General features: G+C 42.8%; 1 protein-coding gene across 1 annotated transcript; it reads left to right on the forward strand.

The window, feature by feature from the left end:
- Positions 1 to 559: 559 nt before the first annotated feature.
- Positions 560 to 15,155, forward strand: RB195_021348 (uncharacterized protein; the record flags this gene model as incomplete). The annotated part of the gene is made up of 49 exons (XM_064208044.1): positions 560 to 649; positions 970 to 1,073; positions 1,140 to 1,224; positions 3,758 to 3,883; positions 3,949 to 4,089; positions 4,148 to 4,327; positions 4,398 to 4,535; positions 4,607 to 4,732; positions 4,791 to 5,153; positions 5,211 to 5,357; positions 5,993 to 6,139; positions 6,218 to 6,351; positions 6,408 to 6,888; positions 6,958 to 7,038; positions 7,108 to 7,221; positions 7,312 to 7,455; positions 7,513 to 7,731; positions 7,787 to 7,907; positions 7,966 to 8,081; positions 8,237 to 8,326; positions 8,385 to 8,464; positions 8,520 to 8,595; positions 9,227 to 9,356; positions 9,453 to 9,528; positions 9,608 to 9,851; positions 9,918 to 10,149; positions 10,212 to 10,360; positions 10,426 to 10,527; positions 10,626 to 10,766; positions 10,845 to 10,924; positions 10,986 to 11,106; positions 11,220 to 11,461; positions 11,529 to 11,634; positions 11,701 to 11,856; positions 11,926 to 12,047; positions 12,118 to 12,232; positions 12,296 to 12,423; positions 12,489 to 12,583; positions 12,643 to 12,767; positions 12,860 to 13,031; positions 13,092 to 13,218; positions 13,284 to 13,449; positions 13,508 to 13,648; positions 13,707 to 13,856; positions 13,916 to 14,032; positions 14,132 to 14,277; positions 14,381 to 14,549; positions 14,627 to 14,908; positions 15,027 to 15,155. The coding sequence occupies 49 exons, from the start codon at positions 560 to 562 to the stop codon at positions 15,153 to 15,155; spliced, it is 7,266 nt and encodes a 2,421-aa protein (XP_064063925.1).
- Positions 15,156 to 16,283: the final 1,128 nt, after the last annotated feature.

The raw sequence follows: 16,283 nt of genomic DNA on the forward strand, positions 1-16,283 counted from the left end.
TCCACAGCTTCTCTATCTCATCTGTCCATTTTTTCCTAGCACGATTTTCTCTTGCCCTTCATTGAGTCTAAGTTTGTTATCACATGCCGAAACGCAAACACTACGTTTTTCGTACGTGTGCCCGTGCATGTATGTGTCATCGTTCGCCATTGCATGCTCTGTTGAGCACATGTGTCAGTTTTCGTTACATTTTTGCAATATCTCTCCCTTTTATAAGTGCAATAATGTCAAAAAGTCCAGTCTGCATATTCGAATTAGTTATTGCGCACCATCTGTAATTGTGCGTTACTTGAAAAACTCCGTACGCGTTCCTCGAAACGCCAACCCCACGCTCATTTTCGCCCCCGGCTCGTGTATAATCATACGCTTACGAAGTTACTCATCAAATGTGCCTACGTAGTTTCGCATTTCGATATCATACTCACTTTCTGACACGTTTTTTTTTGTGTATATAGTGGTAATGTGTACAACGTTTTGTCACTAGTTCGTTTGAAATGTTCGACGGCGTTTATTATTCTTACACAGAGATTCACAACAGTAATTTTGGATCGTTTTAGCCATGTCTGATGACGGAGCCCCTCCGGAGCCCGTGCTTGAAGTTCCACCTCCAACCGAAATCAAGATTCTAGAGACTGCGGAGGATATACAGGTAATTATTATTTCATTTCATTCGTTTTGTTTGTCTACTCATTTCTAATGTTTTTAAAAACTATTCCCTCTCTCTTTGTTGGCTTGATTCTTTTCCATAATTCCCTCCGAACTCCAAAAGTGTCGCATCCGGTAGGCCGATTGAAGAGGAGGCCGAGTGTCGGCTGGTCGCTTTATTCTGGCGTTATTGATTTTAGCGGAGTGTCTGAGTTTGGGAGACTGAAGTCCTCGATGACTAGTGTGATTGCTGTCATTCGTATTAAGGGACATAGACGAATGATATAATGATAATTGACCGGAAAAGAAGATATTCTAATTTAGCATCGACGTCAAGAAGTACTTGGACATTATGCGCAGTTCAAAGAGCATGCAAAGAATAAGAGAGACCGCCTCGAAGAGGCACGACAGTACCAGTACTTCAAACGGTATGCGATGATTCTCGTTTCTTCTTCTGATCCAAGTTGTTAGGCAAATTTTTTCTTTCTTTTCAGAGATGCAGACGAACTTGAAATCTGGATTCTCGAAAAACTACAGACGGCTCAGGAGGAGTCATTCAAAGATCCTACCAATCTCCAAGTGAGTGTGTTCAGATTCGCTCTAAGTGTATAGTGCGTCGATCGAGTTTCAGGGCTGAACGCGGAGGGATCAGGTTAGAGTGGGGGTCAATGCCATTGACTAGAGCTGATCAGGGGAGCGACGGGATTGATGCTATCTTACTGGTTATCTCACGCATGTGTAGCTAACTTTTTCGCAGGAAGGGATAGTCTCCTAAAGGAACTGGAATTCCGGGTTAACCAGGATTGTTCTAAGGGGAATCAAATTTCTTTCGGAATTTTGGAAACTTTCGCTGGGATTAGATTAAAAGATATAAGAGAGAAGCGAAAGATTTTCAGCGATCACTTCTTTTTAATCTCACCTTTCTCTTTTGTGCTTTCAGTTTTTGGTAGGATACACAATCCAGTTTTAGAATGGACATGAATATGGCACATTTGGTATGCTCCACCATACTTAACTACGCCACTCATCTATCTTCTGAACATAGAATTCTTATATTTTCAATCTTGTGGGGATCTTTAGGATTTTTTTCAACACTTGCTTTTTCCCGGCTAAGTATTCTTCATTTTAAGTACATTGATTGTGTCTAGTCGGTACCTTTGGTTCTCTTGTCGTGCCACCTTCTTCCCGTTATTGGTCACTCGTTTCCTTCTGCATGCTTGTTTATTAGATTGTTAATCCAAACATGCCCCCCTGCATCGCTGACGCTTCCGTTTTGAAGCGAGCAAGAATCGAGTAGCATCGCCCGGGGACCCATCTGGCTCTTATCTGCTGGAACCCGGCAATAACTATGGGAATTCAGCCTGTTTCGTCTGGAATGTTCCATCTTAAATGATTCACGATGAAGGAAATGCATAATATCGTTCAGCGGTTACTCAATTGAATTGTTTGCTCTAAGTGGCGTGTACGAGCGATGGAATCTCATCGTAGGCGACCGATAACGATGCATTCCGATCGGTTTTCTCCCGGCGTTGGCGGTGTTTCCGTGTAAGGATTTACACCTCGGGAGATTATATTCGGTTGTGAACGAATATGATCCGTGCGCGAATATTCGGGAAGGGATTTTCTGTTACCAGTGCAGTGCGTAATGTCAAAAATAAAACGTATATAAAATAGCAACGAGTCCGGTGAGCTGATAAAGAACACAAGGACAAAAGGGAGGATGGAATTTCTTTCTCCCGGCTATCCATCTATTGAATGCTATTTGCTTAGTTTCTAAGAACTATTGATTTATACAAAAACTGAAGAGGAACGGCGGGAAAAGGTTATTCCCGATGTTCCGTTGTTCGAACAGTTGCATAGAATTATCCATAACCAGTTTTCGTGCATATTTCGATGTCAAATAAAAGCGAGACTTTCTAATGGTGTCCTTGTAGCAATCTTTCTGCTACTTCTTCTGATCACGAAAGAAAAGGTAAAATGAATGAGAGATTGCTTGTTTGCGGAATCATGGAATCTATTGGTTTAGTTTAAGTTCATCATAGAAAGAATTAGCAATTATCAAAGAATTCAATTATCCACCATGAGCCATCCTAAATTAACAGATGGGTTCAGGAATACTTTTTTTTTGCAAATTGTTCCTTCACGAGATAGAATAGACATATAGATTTTAGCTCGGTTACTGTGCTTTTGTTGGTCGGGACTGGTAGGATGATAATAAAGGCTAATTGAATTGGTTGAATGAGGTTGTCATTTACGTTGACCTTAATTTGTTATGGGAAGAACGGTAATCATAGAGGAAATGGATTTTTTTCCTGGCTGAAAGTTTCCATTATCAATGCTTTTATGCTAATACATCTAATCTTCTGCCTCCTATCCACCTTTTTCTAAATTATCTAGAAAACATATAGTCTGTTTCATTTTCAGGAAATATTCCTAACATCTATTATCTATTTAGTCTAGTTAAATTGGCATCGAATAAAAGGGAAAACTTGGCTCTTTCCATCTAAATACCATTACAAGTAAGGCTTCGGGAAGAATTGTGTCAAAATGACTAATAAAGGTAGGCAATGATAAATGATTCCTCTGTGGGTATTATACACTTCACGGCCCTTTATCACAGCAACGGACACAGGAAAATAATCTAGGCTACCGTAGGATTTTTACTGAAATCAGTCGTTCAGGTGGTGGCGTGATTTCCTAGGATACTTCTCGACTTCCGGAGAAATCCCTTCATAACTCCAACGTTTTTGTTACGTAATGATGTTGCTTGAAGATGTCCTTCGTGTCTGGAGTGATTATATTCCGCTACAAAACACTAACGAAATATGATATTTTTTAATGAAAAAGAGCGTCTTAAAGTGCTTTTAATGGTATTAGAGAAAAGATTCAAGATGATTTGTACGAGTTTGGCGTTTGATTTATAATGATTCCGAAATTAGAGCACGTTTTGCAATCAAATTCAATCGTCGTACGATATCTGTCCTCATATGCAGACAATCGTCAATATTTACACACCACCAATCTGTCTCTGGCTCTATCCCTCGTCGATTGGATAGCTCGTTTTGGAAAAAGGAAAAGGAGGGGTTGTTTTCAAATATTTTCTTATTTCTAGGCCAAAATCCAGAAGCATGAAGCTTTCGAGGCAGAGGTACAGGCACATGCAAAAACCATCAGCAATTTGGACAAGACGGGAAATGGTATGATTGCGCATGGACATTTTGCTAGTGAAGTCATCAAGGTATTTTCGGCTACAAACGGTTCTTGGAAAAATTTATAAAGCAGCTAAAAATGAGAAGCTTCCAGAAACGCCTCGAAGAACTTCATGCACTTTGGGACAAGCTTTTCTTCAAGCTGAAAGACAAGGGTATTAAGCTGCAACAGGCACTTAAACTGCTCCAGTTTATTCGACAATGCGATGAAGTGCTTTACTGGATTAGAGACAAAGTACGTAACGAAAATGTGCTCTTTGTGTTTACTTCGGCTTATATCCACTGAACTTCAGGAAGCTTATGTTACTGCCGAAGATATGGGTATGGATTTGGAGCACGTAGAAGTGCTTCAGCGTAAATTTGAGGATTTTCTGAAAGAACTTGGAAATCATCACTACCGTATTAATGAGATCAATCAGGCTGCGGATAAACTGGTCGAGGATGGGCATACCGAACATGATCAGATTTACAAGGTAAGTGTAGCTGTCATTAGTTATGATGGTTGTAGGAGAATCTGTTCATCTGTGAATGTTACTTGTCCAGAAACGGGATGAAGTAAACGAAGCATGGCATCGTCTAAATACCCTTGCTGCAACTAGGAAGGAGTCCCTCTTTGGAGCACATCAGGTGCAACGTTTCAACCGTGATGCCGACGAGACGCTTGCATGGATCGCTGAAAAGGTAAAGGAGCGCTCCGTTTGTCTTCAAACTATGTCGGTACTTGTTCCAGCAAATTTTATTTTTTCTTTCAGGATGCTACCTTGTCAAGTGATGACTACGGCCGTGATCTCAATAATGTTCAAGCTCTGCAACGAAAGCATGAAGGTACTGAACGAGATCTGGCTGCTTTGGAAGGGAAAATGCAGCAGTTAGAGAAGGTTGGACAATTTACCCTCGACTGAAAATAGATTGAAAGCAACGAGCAGCTTATTTCAGGAGTCTGCTCGATTGTCCGAAACTCACCCGGATCGAGCCGACGCCATTGATGCCAAAATGCGCGAAGCAAAAGGACAGTGGAATGCTTTGAAGAGAAAGGCCCAAGCGAGAAAGGAAGGCTTGGATCGTAGTCTGCAACTGCACCGTTTCCTTGCTGACTACAGGGATCTATGTTCTTGGATCAATGACATGAAAGCTGTAATTTCTGCGGATGAGCTAGCAAAAGATGTTGCTGGAGCTGAAGCACTTCTCGAAAGTCATCAGGAACACAAAGGAGAAATTGATGCCAGAGAAGACAGTTTCAACCAAACTGCTGTTTCTGGACAAGGTCTCTTGGATATGGGAATTCCGGAAAGTGATGAAGTGGGCTAATATCAATGACTTCAACATTTATTACTTATGCTATTGAAGTTTTTTCAGGTTCGTCAAAAATTGGAACACTTAGCCTACGAAAAAGCTGCTCTGCTTGCTCTATGGGAAGAGAGACGTATTCTTTACGAGCAATGTATGGACCTTCAACTATTTTATCGTGATACGGAACAAGCTGAAACATGGATGAACAAGCAGGTATGTGTAAAAGATTCTTATCGTAGTCAATACAGATCATTCGAAAATCCGCCATCTCCGCGTTACATCCGGTCCAGGCCCGTCAATATTTGGCCTATCACCCAATTAAAAACAGTTAAAAACAGTATTATTTGCGCGCAACTCACGGAGGACAAGATGTTGTGATACGGAGAGGTTGTCAGCAAATTCTGACCTCTAAATTGGAATTAGCGATGAAACTTCTGTCTTTTCACGCTCCACTTAAAATAAGTTAACGCGCCCGAGCAACAGATCAATTTTGGCTGCGTACGTTCCCTGACTGACGATACTGTGGTAGATAGGATTTTGGGATTTTCGGTTCGCACCGGGTTAGTGGTGCCGCGTTCGCTTTCCGTTTCACCTCTTCTTAACGATTTCATACTTCTTCCCTTCTGATGAAAAGATAGGAAGTTTCTCGCTAGCAGTGTTGTGTTTCGAAAGTAGAGGTAGTAGGAAGTCCAATGAATACATCAACGAGGACATCGGCGAGACATTTCCTCTACATCTTATCTTTCTGGTCCAAAGCTTATGCACCTCGGAACTGTTCTCTTGACAGTTACTGAGTACTTACCACTTGTGGATATGAAGCATGTCGGCTTTATTGCATTCCCTTTCAGGAAGCCTTCCTTGCAAACCAGGACCTTGGAGATTCTCTCGATGCAGTTGAATCGCTCATCAAAAAGCATCAAGATTTCGAGAAATCCTTGGCTGCACAGGAAGAGAAAATCAATGCTTTGGATGAGTTCGCCACGAAGCTGATACAGGCGAGTCCTTAGGATCGATGTATCGCTGTGAGGTTAACGAGGCATAGTATTAAGCAATCAAAGTTTTGATACTTTTAGGGTCAACACTATGCAGCCGACGACGTGTCAAGAAGACGTCATGCACTGCTAGATCGTCGTCGTCGTCTTATGGATCGGGCTGCTGACCGTGCACGCCAACTTCATGAGAACTACAAGAAGCAAACATTCAATCGGTGAGTCCCTCATATTAGAGAATTAACAACCTGAGATGTGAAGACCCATAATTTAGTGACTGCGACGAGATGGAGAGTTGGATCAAGGAGAAGCTGAAAACAGCTAAGGATGACTCATACCTTGATCCAACCAACATTCGTGGAAAACTACAGAAGCACACAAACTTCGAGCAAGAGCTCAAGGCAAATCGCAATCGTCTGGATGAGATCAACGACACTGGTGCACAAATAATAGAAAGCGGCCATCCAGAAGCTGATGATGTGCGCCGCCGTCTGCAGGATGTTGATGAACTATGGAACGAACTAGTCGACGCGACCAACAAGAAGGGAGCAAAACTTCGCGAAGCTGGCGATGAGCAGCAGTTCAATCGTAACATTGAGGATGTGGAGCTGTGGCTGAGCGAGCTGGAAGGTCAAGTTGCCTCGGAGGATTATGGGAAAGATCTTGTTTCCGTCCAGAACTTGCAAAAGAAAATTGCGCTGCTTGAAAGTGACTATCTGGCTCATCAAGACCGCGTCGATGGAATTGGTGGATTGGTGAGTTCTCTGTCTGTAGTACACAGTTTTATCCAGATCCGTCATGTAAACTTTTTCATGCACTTTTAGGCCAAGAAGTTTGCTGATGAGGAGCACTTTAACGCTCCAGTTATTCTTCGCAAACAGGAAGCTTTGCAAACAAGATTCATGGTCAGTTGTTAGGGTGCATCAATTCTCTGCCATCCAGTTTTACTCGCTTTCGTAACGTGAATGTTACAGAACTTGCGCGATCCTCTTGAGAAACGCAAGAACAAGCTGGGTGAATCTCTCCAAGGTAATCAACTCTTCAGAGACATCGAGGATGAACTGGCGTGGATAAGAGAGAAAGAGCAGGTATGAGATTGTTGTGTATGCCTAGTTGGTTGGAGACTATGGTTCTCCGTTAGTTTCTGTCACGGTGAATCTTTAGTGGTTTGGCTTCAGGTGGCTGGCTCCACTAATCGCGGTCGTGACCTTATTGGTGTCCAGAATCTCATCAAGAAACAGCAAGCTCTGATTGCTGAGATCGCGAATCATGAGAGCCAAATTGATGCGGTTTGCAAAGCAGCCGAGGATATGATCCAGCAGGTGGAAGAATAAACGCATTTGATTGGTGTTGGTAGTAGTAAACAAGTGTTGTTCTAGGGTCATTTCCTTGCTCCGGAAATTCGCGATAAGCTCGCTCAGCTCCGTGATAACTGGAGAATCCTTAAGACGAAGGCTGAGAAACGCCGTCTTGAATTGGATGATTCGCTCCAAGCTCACCAATATCTTGCTGATGCTAACGAAGCTGAGTCGTGGATGGCTGAAAAGGAGCCAGTTGTTGGTTCAACCGACTATGGAAAAGACGAAGATTCAGCTGAGGTTAGTCCTGCATGCTGTTTAGGTTGCGGCCCTGTTGCTAACTTTCGTGTTATAGGCTCTTCTGAAGAAGCATCGTGCTCTTATGTCCGACCTTGATGCTTTTAAAGGAACCATTGATGACCTGAGAAAGCAAGCTGCCCAGTGCAAATACCAGGAGCAGCCTGTTGGACAGCTTGGTGAGCGCTTTTCCATTCTTTTGAGGAAAGGCTGAATATGTTATCTGATCTCGTTCAGGTCGTGATTGTGTTCTGGCCCTCTATGATTACCAGGAAAAATCACCCAGGGAAGTATCGATGAAGAAGGGTGACGTGTTGACCCTGCTAAATGCATCGAATAAGGATTGGTGGAAGGTAATCTAAGTTCATATTAGATTTTGACAACGCTATTGACAACTTCTGGCTTACGCTCCGCCTTCTGAATACCGTAGTCGCTCATTGAACTGTGTGTGAGGCTAACTAAGTATCAAGGCGACACTATGTTCTCTTAGTTCTGATATTTCTCTTAGGTCGAGGTGAACGACCGCCAAGGTTTTGTACCGGCTGCTTATGTGAAGCGTATTGAACCTGGAACTGCTCATCAGCATAGTCAGCAACAGGTGATTGTATCCTTGCATTAGCACCCTTAACAAAAATGAGAGGAAAATATAATTTCAGGTGAACTCTATTGGAGGGAAGCAGAATGAAATTGAGGATAAGTATCAAAAGCTAATGATGCTAGGTGAAACTCGCAAGAGGTCGGTTACTGAACTTCGTTTCAAAATCATCGTTAGCAATCAAACTTTCTTTTAGGAAACTCGAGGAAGCCTGCAAAGGATACCAACTTCTCAGAGAAGCCAATGATCTGGCTGAATGGATCAAGAGCAGGGTATGTCTTTTGTTTTTCTGACAATCCTTTGTTACGACACTTCCTTTTCTCGTATTTTCATCTTATTCACAACCAACTAAATGAAGAGAAAAGAAACGTAGAATGGTCGCATGTTAGTTGAATTTTTTATGTTTGAGTGAGAGGATCTCACCCCTTAAAAACGATCGTTGGTCTTCATTGCACATTTTTGTAACATTTGATGTTTTGCACCGTTGCAATTAAGTTATCCTTTTGTTTTCCATGATGTTCAGACGTACATGGCGGAAGTAAGTTTGATTACACTATTCTTTGTTGGTGTTTGTCAGCGAACACTCGCTTTTTTCATCGAAATATTCGATTATCATCAAAATTTGTACCAAGTGATGTGTGTTTCGTTTGTGATTATTTCTGTCCGCTCCTGTTGCGCTATTTGTTGCATTGTGAATGCAATTCACTCAAATGTTGTGTAATTTTTACGAAAACTATGTGTGGTAATTTGTCAGTACCAATCGTGATGTGAGCTGATTGTGAGCCTTTTTCCCCTGAGGATCGAAGCATTTTTTTAACCTCGCGGGCGCTGGTTTATTGGTTGAGGTTGAGAACGCAGTGGGTGATATTAATTTGATTACGTATATAAGTATCTAATCTTCAGGAGGCTGTTGCGGCTCAGCAAGAGATCGGTACTGATCTTGAGCAGGTGGAGGTGTTGCAGAAGAAGTTCGACGACTTTAAGGGTGACCTTAAAGCCAATGAGGTTCGTCTCCAGGAAATGAATCAGATTGGTAAGTGGTTTAGGAATTGTTTTATGAAGACTTATAGCAGAATGATCGCTATAACAGTAAGGTAGAGTCATTCAAAAAAAGAACACCTTATTACAGCTACTGCCCTCACATCCGTTGGACAGACAGAGACTGCCGTACGCATTCGCCAGCAAATTGAAGATCTCAATGCTAGGTATGTGTGTTTTCCAGGATCATAATTGTTGTTTTTTTTCTTTTTCCTAGTGATAATTAATAAATGGAGTCGTTTGCAGATGGCGCGCACTCGAAGAGCAAACGGAACAGCGTGAGCAGCAACTCGGCTCTGCTCACGAAGTACAGAGGTTCCACCGTGACGTAGATGAGACCAGAGATTGGATCCAGGAGAAGGACGATGCGCTGGATTCGGACGATTTCGGACGGGATCTCCGCTCTGTGCAAGCTCTCCAACGCAAACATGAAGGTGTTGAGAGGGACCTGGCTGCACTGGGCGACAAGATCAAGAGTCTGGATGAGAAGGTGCAGTCGTTTTTCTTTATGTTTCATTGTTAGAAAGAAAGTAGTGGGTAATATTTCCTGTTTTAGGCAAATCGTCTTCGCCAAAGTCATCCTGAAGCCGCTGAGCAAATCTATGATCTGCAACGTGAGCTCAATGAGCAATGGAACAGGCTTACAGCCAAGGCGAACAACCGCAAGGAGAAACTTCTTGACTCGTACGACTATCAGCGTTTCTTGTCTGATTATCGTGATCTCATGCAATGGATCTCGGCCATGAACCAGCTAGTAAGCAGCCAGGAGCTTGCAAATGATGTTACTGGTAAGTTCACCCGGTGTCTGGTTGCAACGGAGCTCACTGGAGTGATTGTGGTCTGTTTCTAGGTGCTGAAGCCTTGCTGGAAAGACACCAGGAATATCGTACAGAGATCGACTCGCGCGCCGCAACCTTCCACGCTTTTGAGCAGTTCGGAAACCAACTTCTGAACAATAATCATTATGCAAGTGAAGACATTGCTAAGCGCTTGAGCGACGTGAGTATTTGCTCATCTAATCTCAGTTATTAATACTAAATTCGTCTTAAGAAATGCTGTTTTAGGTGAATGCTGCCCGCCAAGGACTTGAGGATGCCTGGGTTGCTCGTCGCAATGTTCTTGATCAGTGTCTTGAGCTACAGTTGTTCTACAGAGATTGTGAACAGGTAGCGTTGGTTATTGTGTGTCTATTGTCACTGATTGCTTTTTTTATGCTTCATCTCTGTTACTATCACCTTTTACTGTTATCACTATCATCGTTAAGGCTGACACATGGATGTCCGCACGTGAAAACTTCCTTGCCCAAGAAGATCCAACTGGTGACAATGTGGAGTCGCTGATCAAGAAGCACGAAGATTTCGACAAGGCCATCAACAGCCAGCAAGAGAAAATTGCTGGTTTGCAGGTATATAATTATAGGATATAATATTGCAGTATGCTGAGTGTAATGTACAACTTTTGCCGTTTACCACATTTTCTTAAGCAATTCGCTAATCAACTCATCAACAGCAACCATTACGACAAGGATGCGGTCGCACGTAAGCGTGACATGATCCTAGACAGGTGAGGAAATTAGACCTTTTTGGAGAAAAGAGGGTATTTAATGGGAGAGAGATTCTTTCAGATGGGAGCGTCTGAAGGCTGCTCTGATTGAGAAGAGAAGCAAACTCGGAGAAAGCCAGACACTGCAGCAATTCAGTCGTGACGCTGATGAGATTGAGAACTGGATCGCCGAGAAGTTCCAGGTAATGCTTAACGAAGATCTAACATTTCGTGATTCTGTAATTTTTCGCGTAAAACTGAACTCAATTTGTGCTTTCTCTGTTAAATTAGAATTTCGGCGCTAATCATCTTTTAGGTTGCTCAAGAGGAGAATTACCGTGATCCGACTAACATCCAACAAAAGCATCAGAAGCAACAAGCGTTCGAGGCTGAGTTGGCTGCTAATGCCGACCGTATTGCTACTTTGATTACCGCTGGACAGAATCTCATTGATGGAGCAAAGTGCGCCGGAGGCGAAGATGCAGTCAGCGCTCGCCTGAAGGCATTGAATGATCAGTGGGAGCTGCTCGTAAAAACTACCACAGAGAAGAGTTACAGGTTAGATTCTGGGAACGTCATCCGTTTTCCTTTGTTACTTTCTGTTTTCATATGACAACCTTTTCAGACTCAAAGAGGCGAACAAGCAAAAGAGCTTCATGGCTGCTGTCAAGGATCTAGAATTCTGGCTCGGTGAAGTGGAAATTCTCTTACAGTCTGATGACTATGGAAAAGTAGGTTATGTTCAGATCATTCCAAAATCTTTGGAACCATTCTCTCATTGCGCCTTGGGATTGCAGGACCTGGCTTCTATTGAAAATCTGCTCAAAAAACACCAACTTTTGGAGGCCGATATCATGGCCCACCAGGATCGTGTGCAAGAGATGAACCAACAAGCTGACTCACTTCTGGAGAGAGATCAGTTCGCTGGGCAACAAATTGCTGAACGTCGTAAGGTACAGAACATGAATGTAACTACTACCTTTCCGGAAGCGCAAACGTTAGCAATCTATCAATTCCTACAGGTTATCGCCGATCGCTATGAGCGTGTGAAGGAAATGGCTAACGATCGCCGCGATAAGCTAAACAAAGCCTTGAATGTTCACCAATTCTTCCGTGACATTGATGATGAGGAGTCATGGATCAAGTAAGGGGAATACTATTCTTGTTTCTTTCCTTCAGTTGTTTCCGGACTGACGTTTGCACGATTTCTTCAGAGAGAAGAAACTTCTTGTGTCATCTGATGACTATGGTCGTGATCTGCCTGGAGTACAAAATCTTCGCCGAAAACACCGCCGTCTGGATACCGAACTTGCTAGCCATGAGCCTCTTGTATGTTTTGTTTTCTTGCCATTGTAGGATTCTACAATGTTCATAAGTGTGTAACTGTCATAGGTGTCCCAAGTTCGCCAGAAGGGTGAGGAATTGTTGCGTTCGACTGGAATCGCTGGCGATGAGATCCAGAGAAGAATGGCTGATCTGGAACGCAGCTGGGGACAAATCCGCGACTTAACTGGTAGCCGGTGAGCAGAGAAGGCTATAAATTTGCGGTGTTATTAAATCGAAGAGGTTATATTGTTTGTTTTAGCCACCAAAAGTTGAACGAGTCCGAGGACTTCCAGGAATTCCTTGGTAAGATTGAGGAAGAAGAAGCCTGGATGAACGAAAAGCAGCAAATCCTTGGTAATCCGCTGGTAATTCATATTCGATTATATTTGTGTTATTTCTAATTGCAATTATAGGATCTGATAACTATGGTGATAACATGGCTGGTGTACAAGGACTTCTTAAAAAGCACGATACATTCGAAGTGGACCTACAACTCCATAAACAACGTGTCGATGATTTGATTCGCCAGGGTCAACAGGTGACAGATGTTTTTACAGCGTTACAGTACTACCTAGTAATATACTTTTTGGTTTCTTTTAATATCCAGGGGTTAGGCAACATGTTTTACAGCTTATCGACTCCGGCAACCACCACGGCCCTCGCATCAAAGACCGCTGTGACCAGCTCCTGAACCGTCTGCGCGAAATTCAGGATATGGCCGGACGACGCCTCCAGAAACTTCGCGACAACTCCGCCTACTTGCAGTTTATGTGGAAATGCGATGTAGTCGAAAGCTGGATTGGTAAGCTGCATGCCTTTTCTTGTGGTCATCATGGCGGTTCACATTTTACACTTTTTCTAGCTGAGAAGGAACAACAGGTTCGGTCTGACGACTACGGTAGGGATCTGTCTTCAGTACAGATTCTCTTGACCAAACAGGAAGCTTTCGATGCTGGACTGAATGCTTTCGAGCATGAGGGAATTCAAAGGTGAATAGATTCTTCGGAAAGTTCCTAATGCTCAGATGCAGACTTTGCAAAAAATTGTTTTCCAGAATTACCGAGCTAAAAGATCAACTTGTGAGCAGCAACCATCATCAATCCCCGGCCATCCAGAAACGTCACGCCAATGTGATAACACGATGGCAACAACTTCTTGCCCATTCTGAAGGGCGTCGTCAGAAACTACTGAAAATGCAGGAGCAGTATAAACAAATTGAGGTAAAGAGATACAAACAAGGTAATTCACCTCGAAGGAGATTAAAGTGTTTTATCTCAGGAACTGTACTTGGCATTCGCCAAGAAAGCCTCTACCTTCAATTCATGGTTCGAGAATGCAGAGGAAGACTTGACAGATCCCGTTAGGTGCAATTCATTAGAGGAAATTCGAGCTCTCCGAGAAGCTCATGCTGAATTCCAGGTGATACTCGAGGCTTTTAGGAGTACTTAAACATTTTTTATAAATAGTTTCCTTGCAGCGCTCATTGAGCTCCGCTGAAGAGGACTTCCGACAGCTGCAGGCTCTAGATAGACAAATCAAGTCATTCAATGTTGGTCCTAATCCGTACACCTGGTTCACTATGGACGCACTCGAGGATACGTGGCGTAACCTGCAGAGAATAATCAAGGTAAGGTTAGGCAGCATTTGAGTCTTTATTCTTGAAAATCAGAACGGTACTTTCTGTAGGATCGTGAAGTTGAGCTGCAAAAGGAGAACGCCCGTCAAGAGGAGAATGACCGATTGCGTCGAGATTTCGCCAAACTCGCCAATGTATTCCACAACTGGTTGACGCAAACCCGGCAGGTACGAGGAAAAACGTCTTAGATGGAATCAGTTTTCTCCTTCGAGTTGATCGATTTCTCAAGATTGCACAATGAAGTCGAATGGTTGTTTTTGTTTCAGGAAATGATGGAAGCCAGTGGTTCCCTAGAGGAGCAGTTAGAAGTGCTCAAACGAAAGGCTGGTGAAATTCGAGCGAACAAAACACAATTGCGAAAGATTGAGGAACAGGGCGCGATGTTAGAGAGGAATTTGATTCTGGATAATAGGTGGGCGGAGCTGTTTTCGTTTTCTCCGAGATTCAAGCTGCTGTCGCTGCATTTTGCTGTAAGTTGGATTTCGATTAGACGACTGGATGATTTGTATTTTAAGGTACACTGAGCACTCGACTGTAGGATTAGCCCAAGCTTGGGATCAACTGGATCACTTGGCAATGCGAATGCAGCATAACTTGGAACAGCAGATACAAGCACGCAATCAATCAGGCGTCACGGAAGAGGCACTGCGCGAATTCTCGATGATGTTCAAGCACTTCGACAAGGTGTGCGGAGTTTCATATTTATTCATTTTTTTGTGTTGGAAAATTCCACATCCGACTATGTCACCTTTTGTTTCCAGGAGAAATGTGGACGTTTGGATCACCAACAATTCAAGAGCTGTCTTCGAGCGCTCGGCTACGATCTTCCGATGGTGGATGAGGGCCAGCCGGAGCCAGAGTTCAACCGTATCCTGGATATTGTTGATCCGAATCGTGACGGTTATGTGACGCTACAAGATTACATGGCGTTCATGATTAGCAAGGAAACCGAAAATATCCAGTCATCAGAGGAGATCGAGATGGCTTTCCGTGCACTATCCAAAGAATTCCGTCCATATGTCACTGCCGAAGAGCTTTACGCGGTATGTTTGCTTTGTTTTCATTTTCTTTAGCTGAAATTTCAGAAAATAGGGGGCTTCGGTTATGAATGTCACTTTTCCGCTGTGGCAGTTCAGTACTTTTACTTTTTTTCTGTTTCAGAACCTCACCACAGAGCAAGCCGAGTATTGTATCAAGAGGATGAAGCCATACACGGATGCTATTTCTGGTCGTTCCATCCAAGGTGGCCTCGACTACGAACAATTCGTTCACGCGCTCTTCCAAAGCTAAGAAAAAATTATCGTTGCGGTTCTCTTCCTAATACTTGTTATCCATCTATACTCTGTACAATGTTGTTTGCTGTTTTGCTTCAAAATCCTTGCGCCCAGCCCCAGTCTTTGGCTGTTCGGCAGCTTTGCTACGTTATGTGTATGTAAAGGCAATGACTCTTTTAAATTGAGTTTTATGCGATCTTTCTGCGGATATCTATGAAGACAGCGTGATGTGATGTGTTAGAAACTAATAAATGATATTTTTGGAGCATTGTTCCGACATTTCTTAATTGTTCGGCTATCGTGAAGATAAAGTGCAACAGAAGTGCTATCCTGCACCAGTCTTTTCTGCTTTTGTTGAAGTGGATTAGATACAAAACGACCAAAATTCGATATTTTAGCTTTCTAGAGTTTGGAGGGAGAGTGAGGAGGGAGCTCCATTCTTAACTGGGTTGAGTATCTCAATCAATGTCGGACTTTACTTCGATGTTCCCCAAGAGGACTTTTTTTTAGTATATTGGATGTTACTGGCGTATAAGATGAATTACTTGATGAGTAGAAAGATATGATATTACTTTTTTTCTCGATAGCAGCTTTCAATGTGTGCGCATAATAATGGCGATGCGATGACAATTTTGATCAAATGAGAAGTGGTCCCATATTTGGAGGGTATGATTTTTTTACAAACGCAACATGCTCATTTCAGTTCATTTCAATTCCTTATGTTAATATGAACATCAACCTTTCGAGTACAGATAGTGCACTGAAATTTCCAGGTAAAAAAAAAAACAGAGAATAGTGGAAAAGAAAAAAGTAGAATATTGGTGAGTCTAGAAGGATAAGAACAATAACCAGTCAGCCATACGAATCTCCTTAGAAAACGCTGTACATTTATGACCGGAACACATTTGTAACTGGATGAACAGACAAGAAAAATTGCTTTCAAAAAAAAAAAAGAATAAAGTAGGAATACAGTCGAGTCAGAACGATATGAAGCACGAACAGTTGCGTAAGCGGCTGAGCGCTCAGAACGGTGCGGTGGAGACAGCGGTTGGAATCGAAGTGGGACCATGGCGAACTGCAGAGATAGGAGGCGGTAGCGAGTATCCTTACACGATCCCAACCGCTACGCTCTACCGCGCCGCTT

Source organism: Necator americanus, chromosome X (genome assembly GCF_031761385.1).
Source record: "Necator americanus strain Aroian chromosome X, whole genome shotgun sequence".
NCBI classification, from domain to species: Eukaryota; Metazoa; Nematoda; class Chromadorea; order Rhabditida; family Ancylostomatidae; genus Necator; species Necator americanus.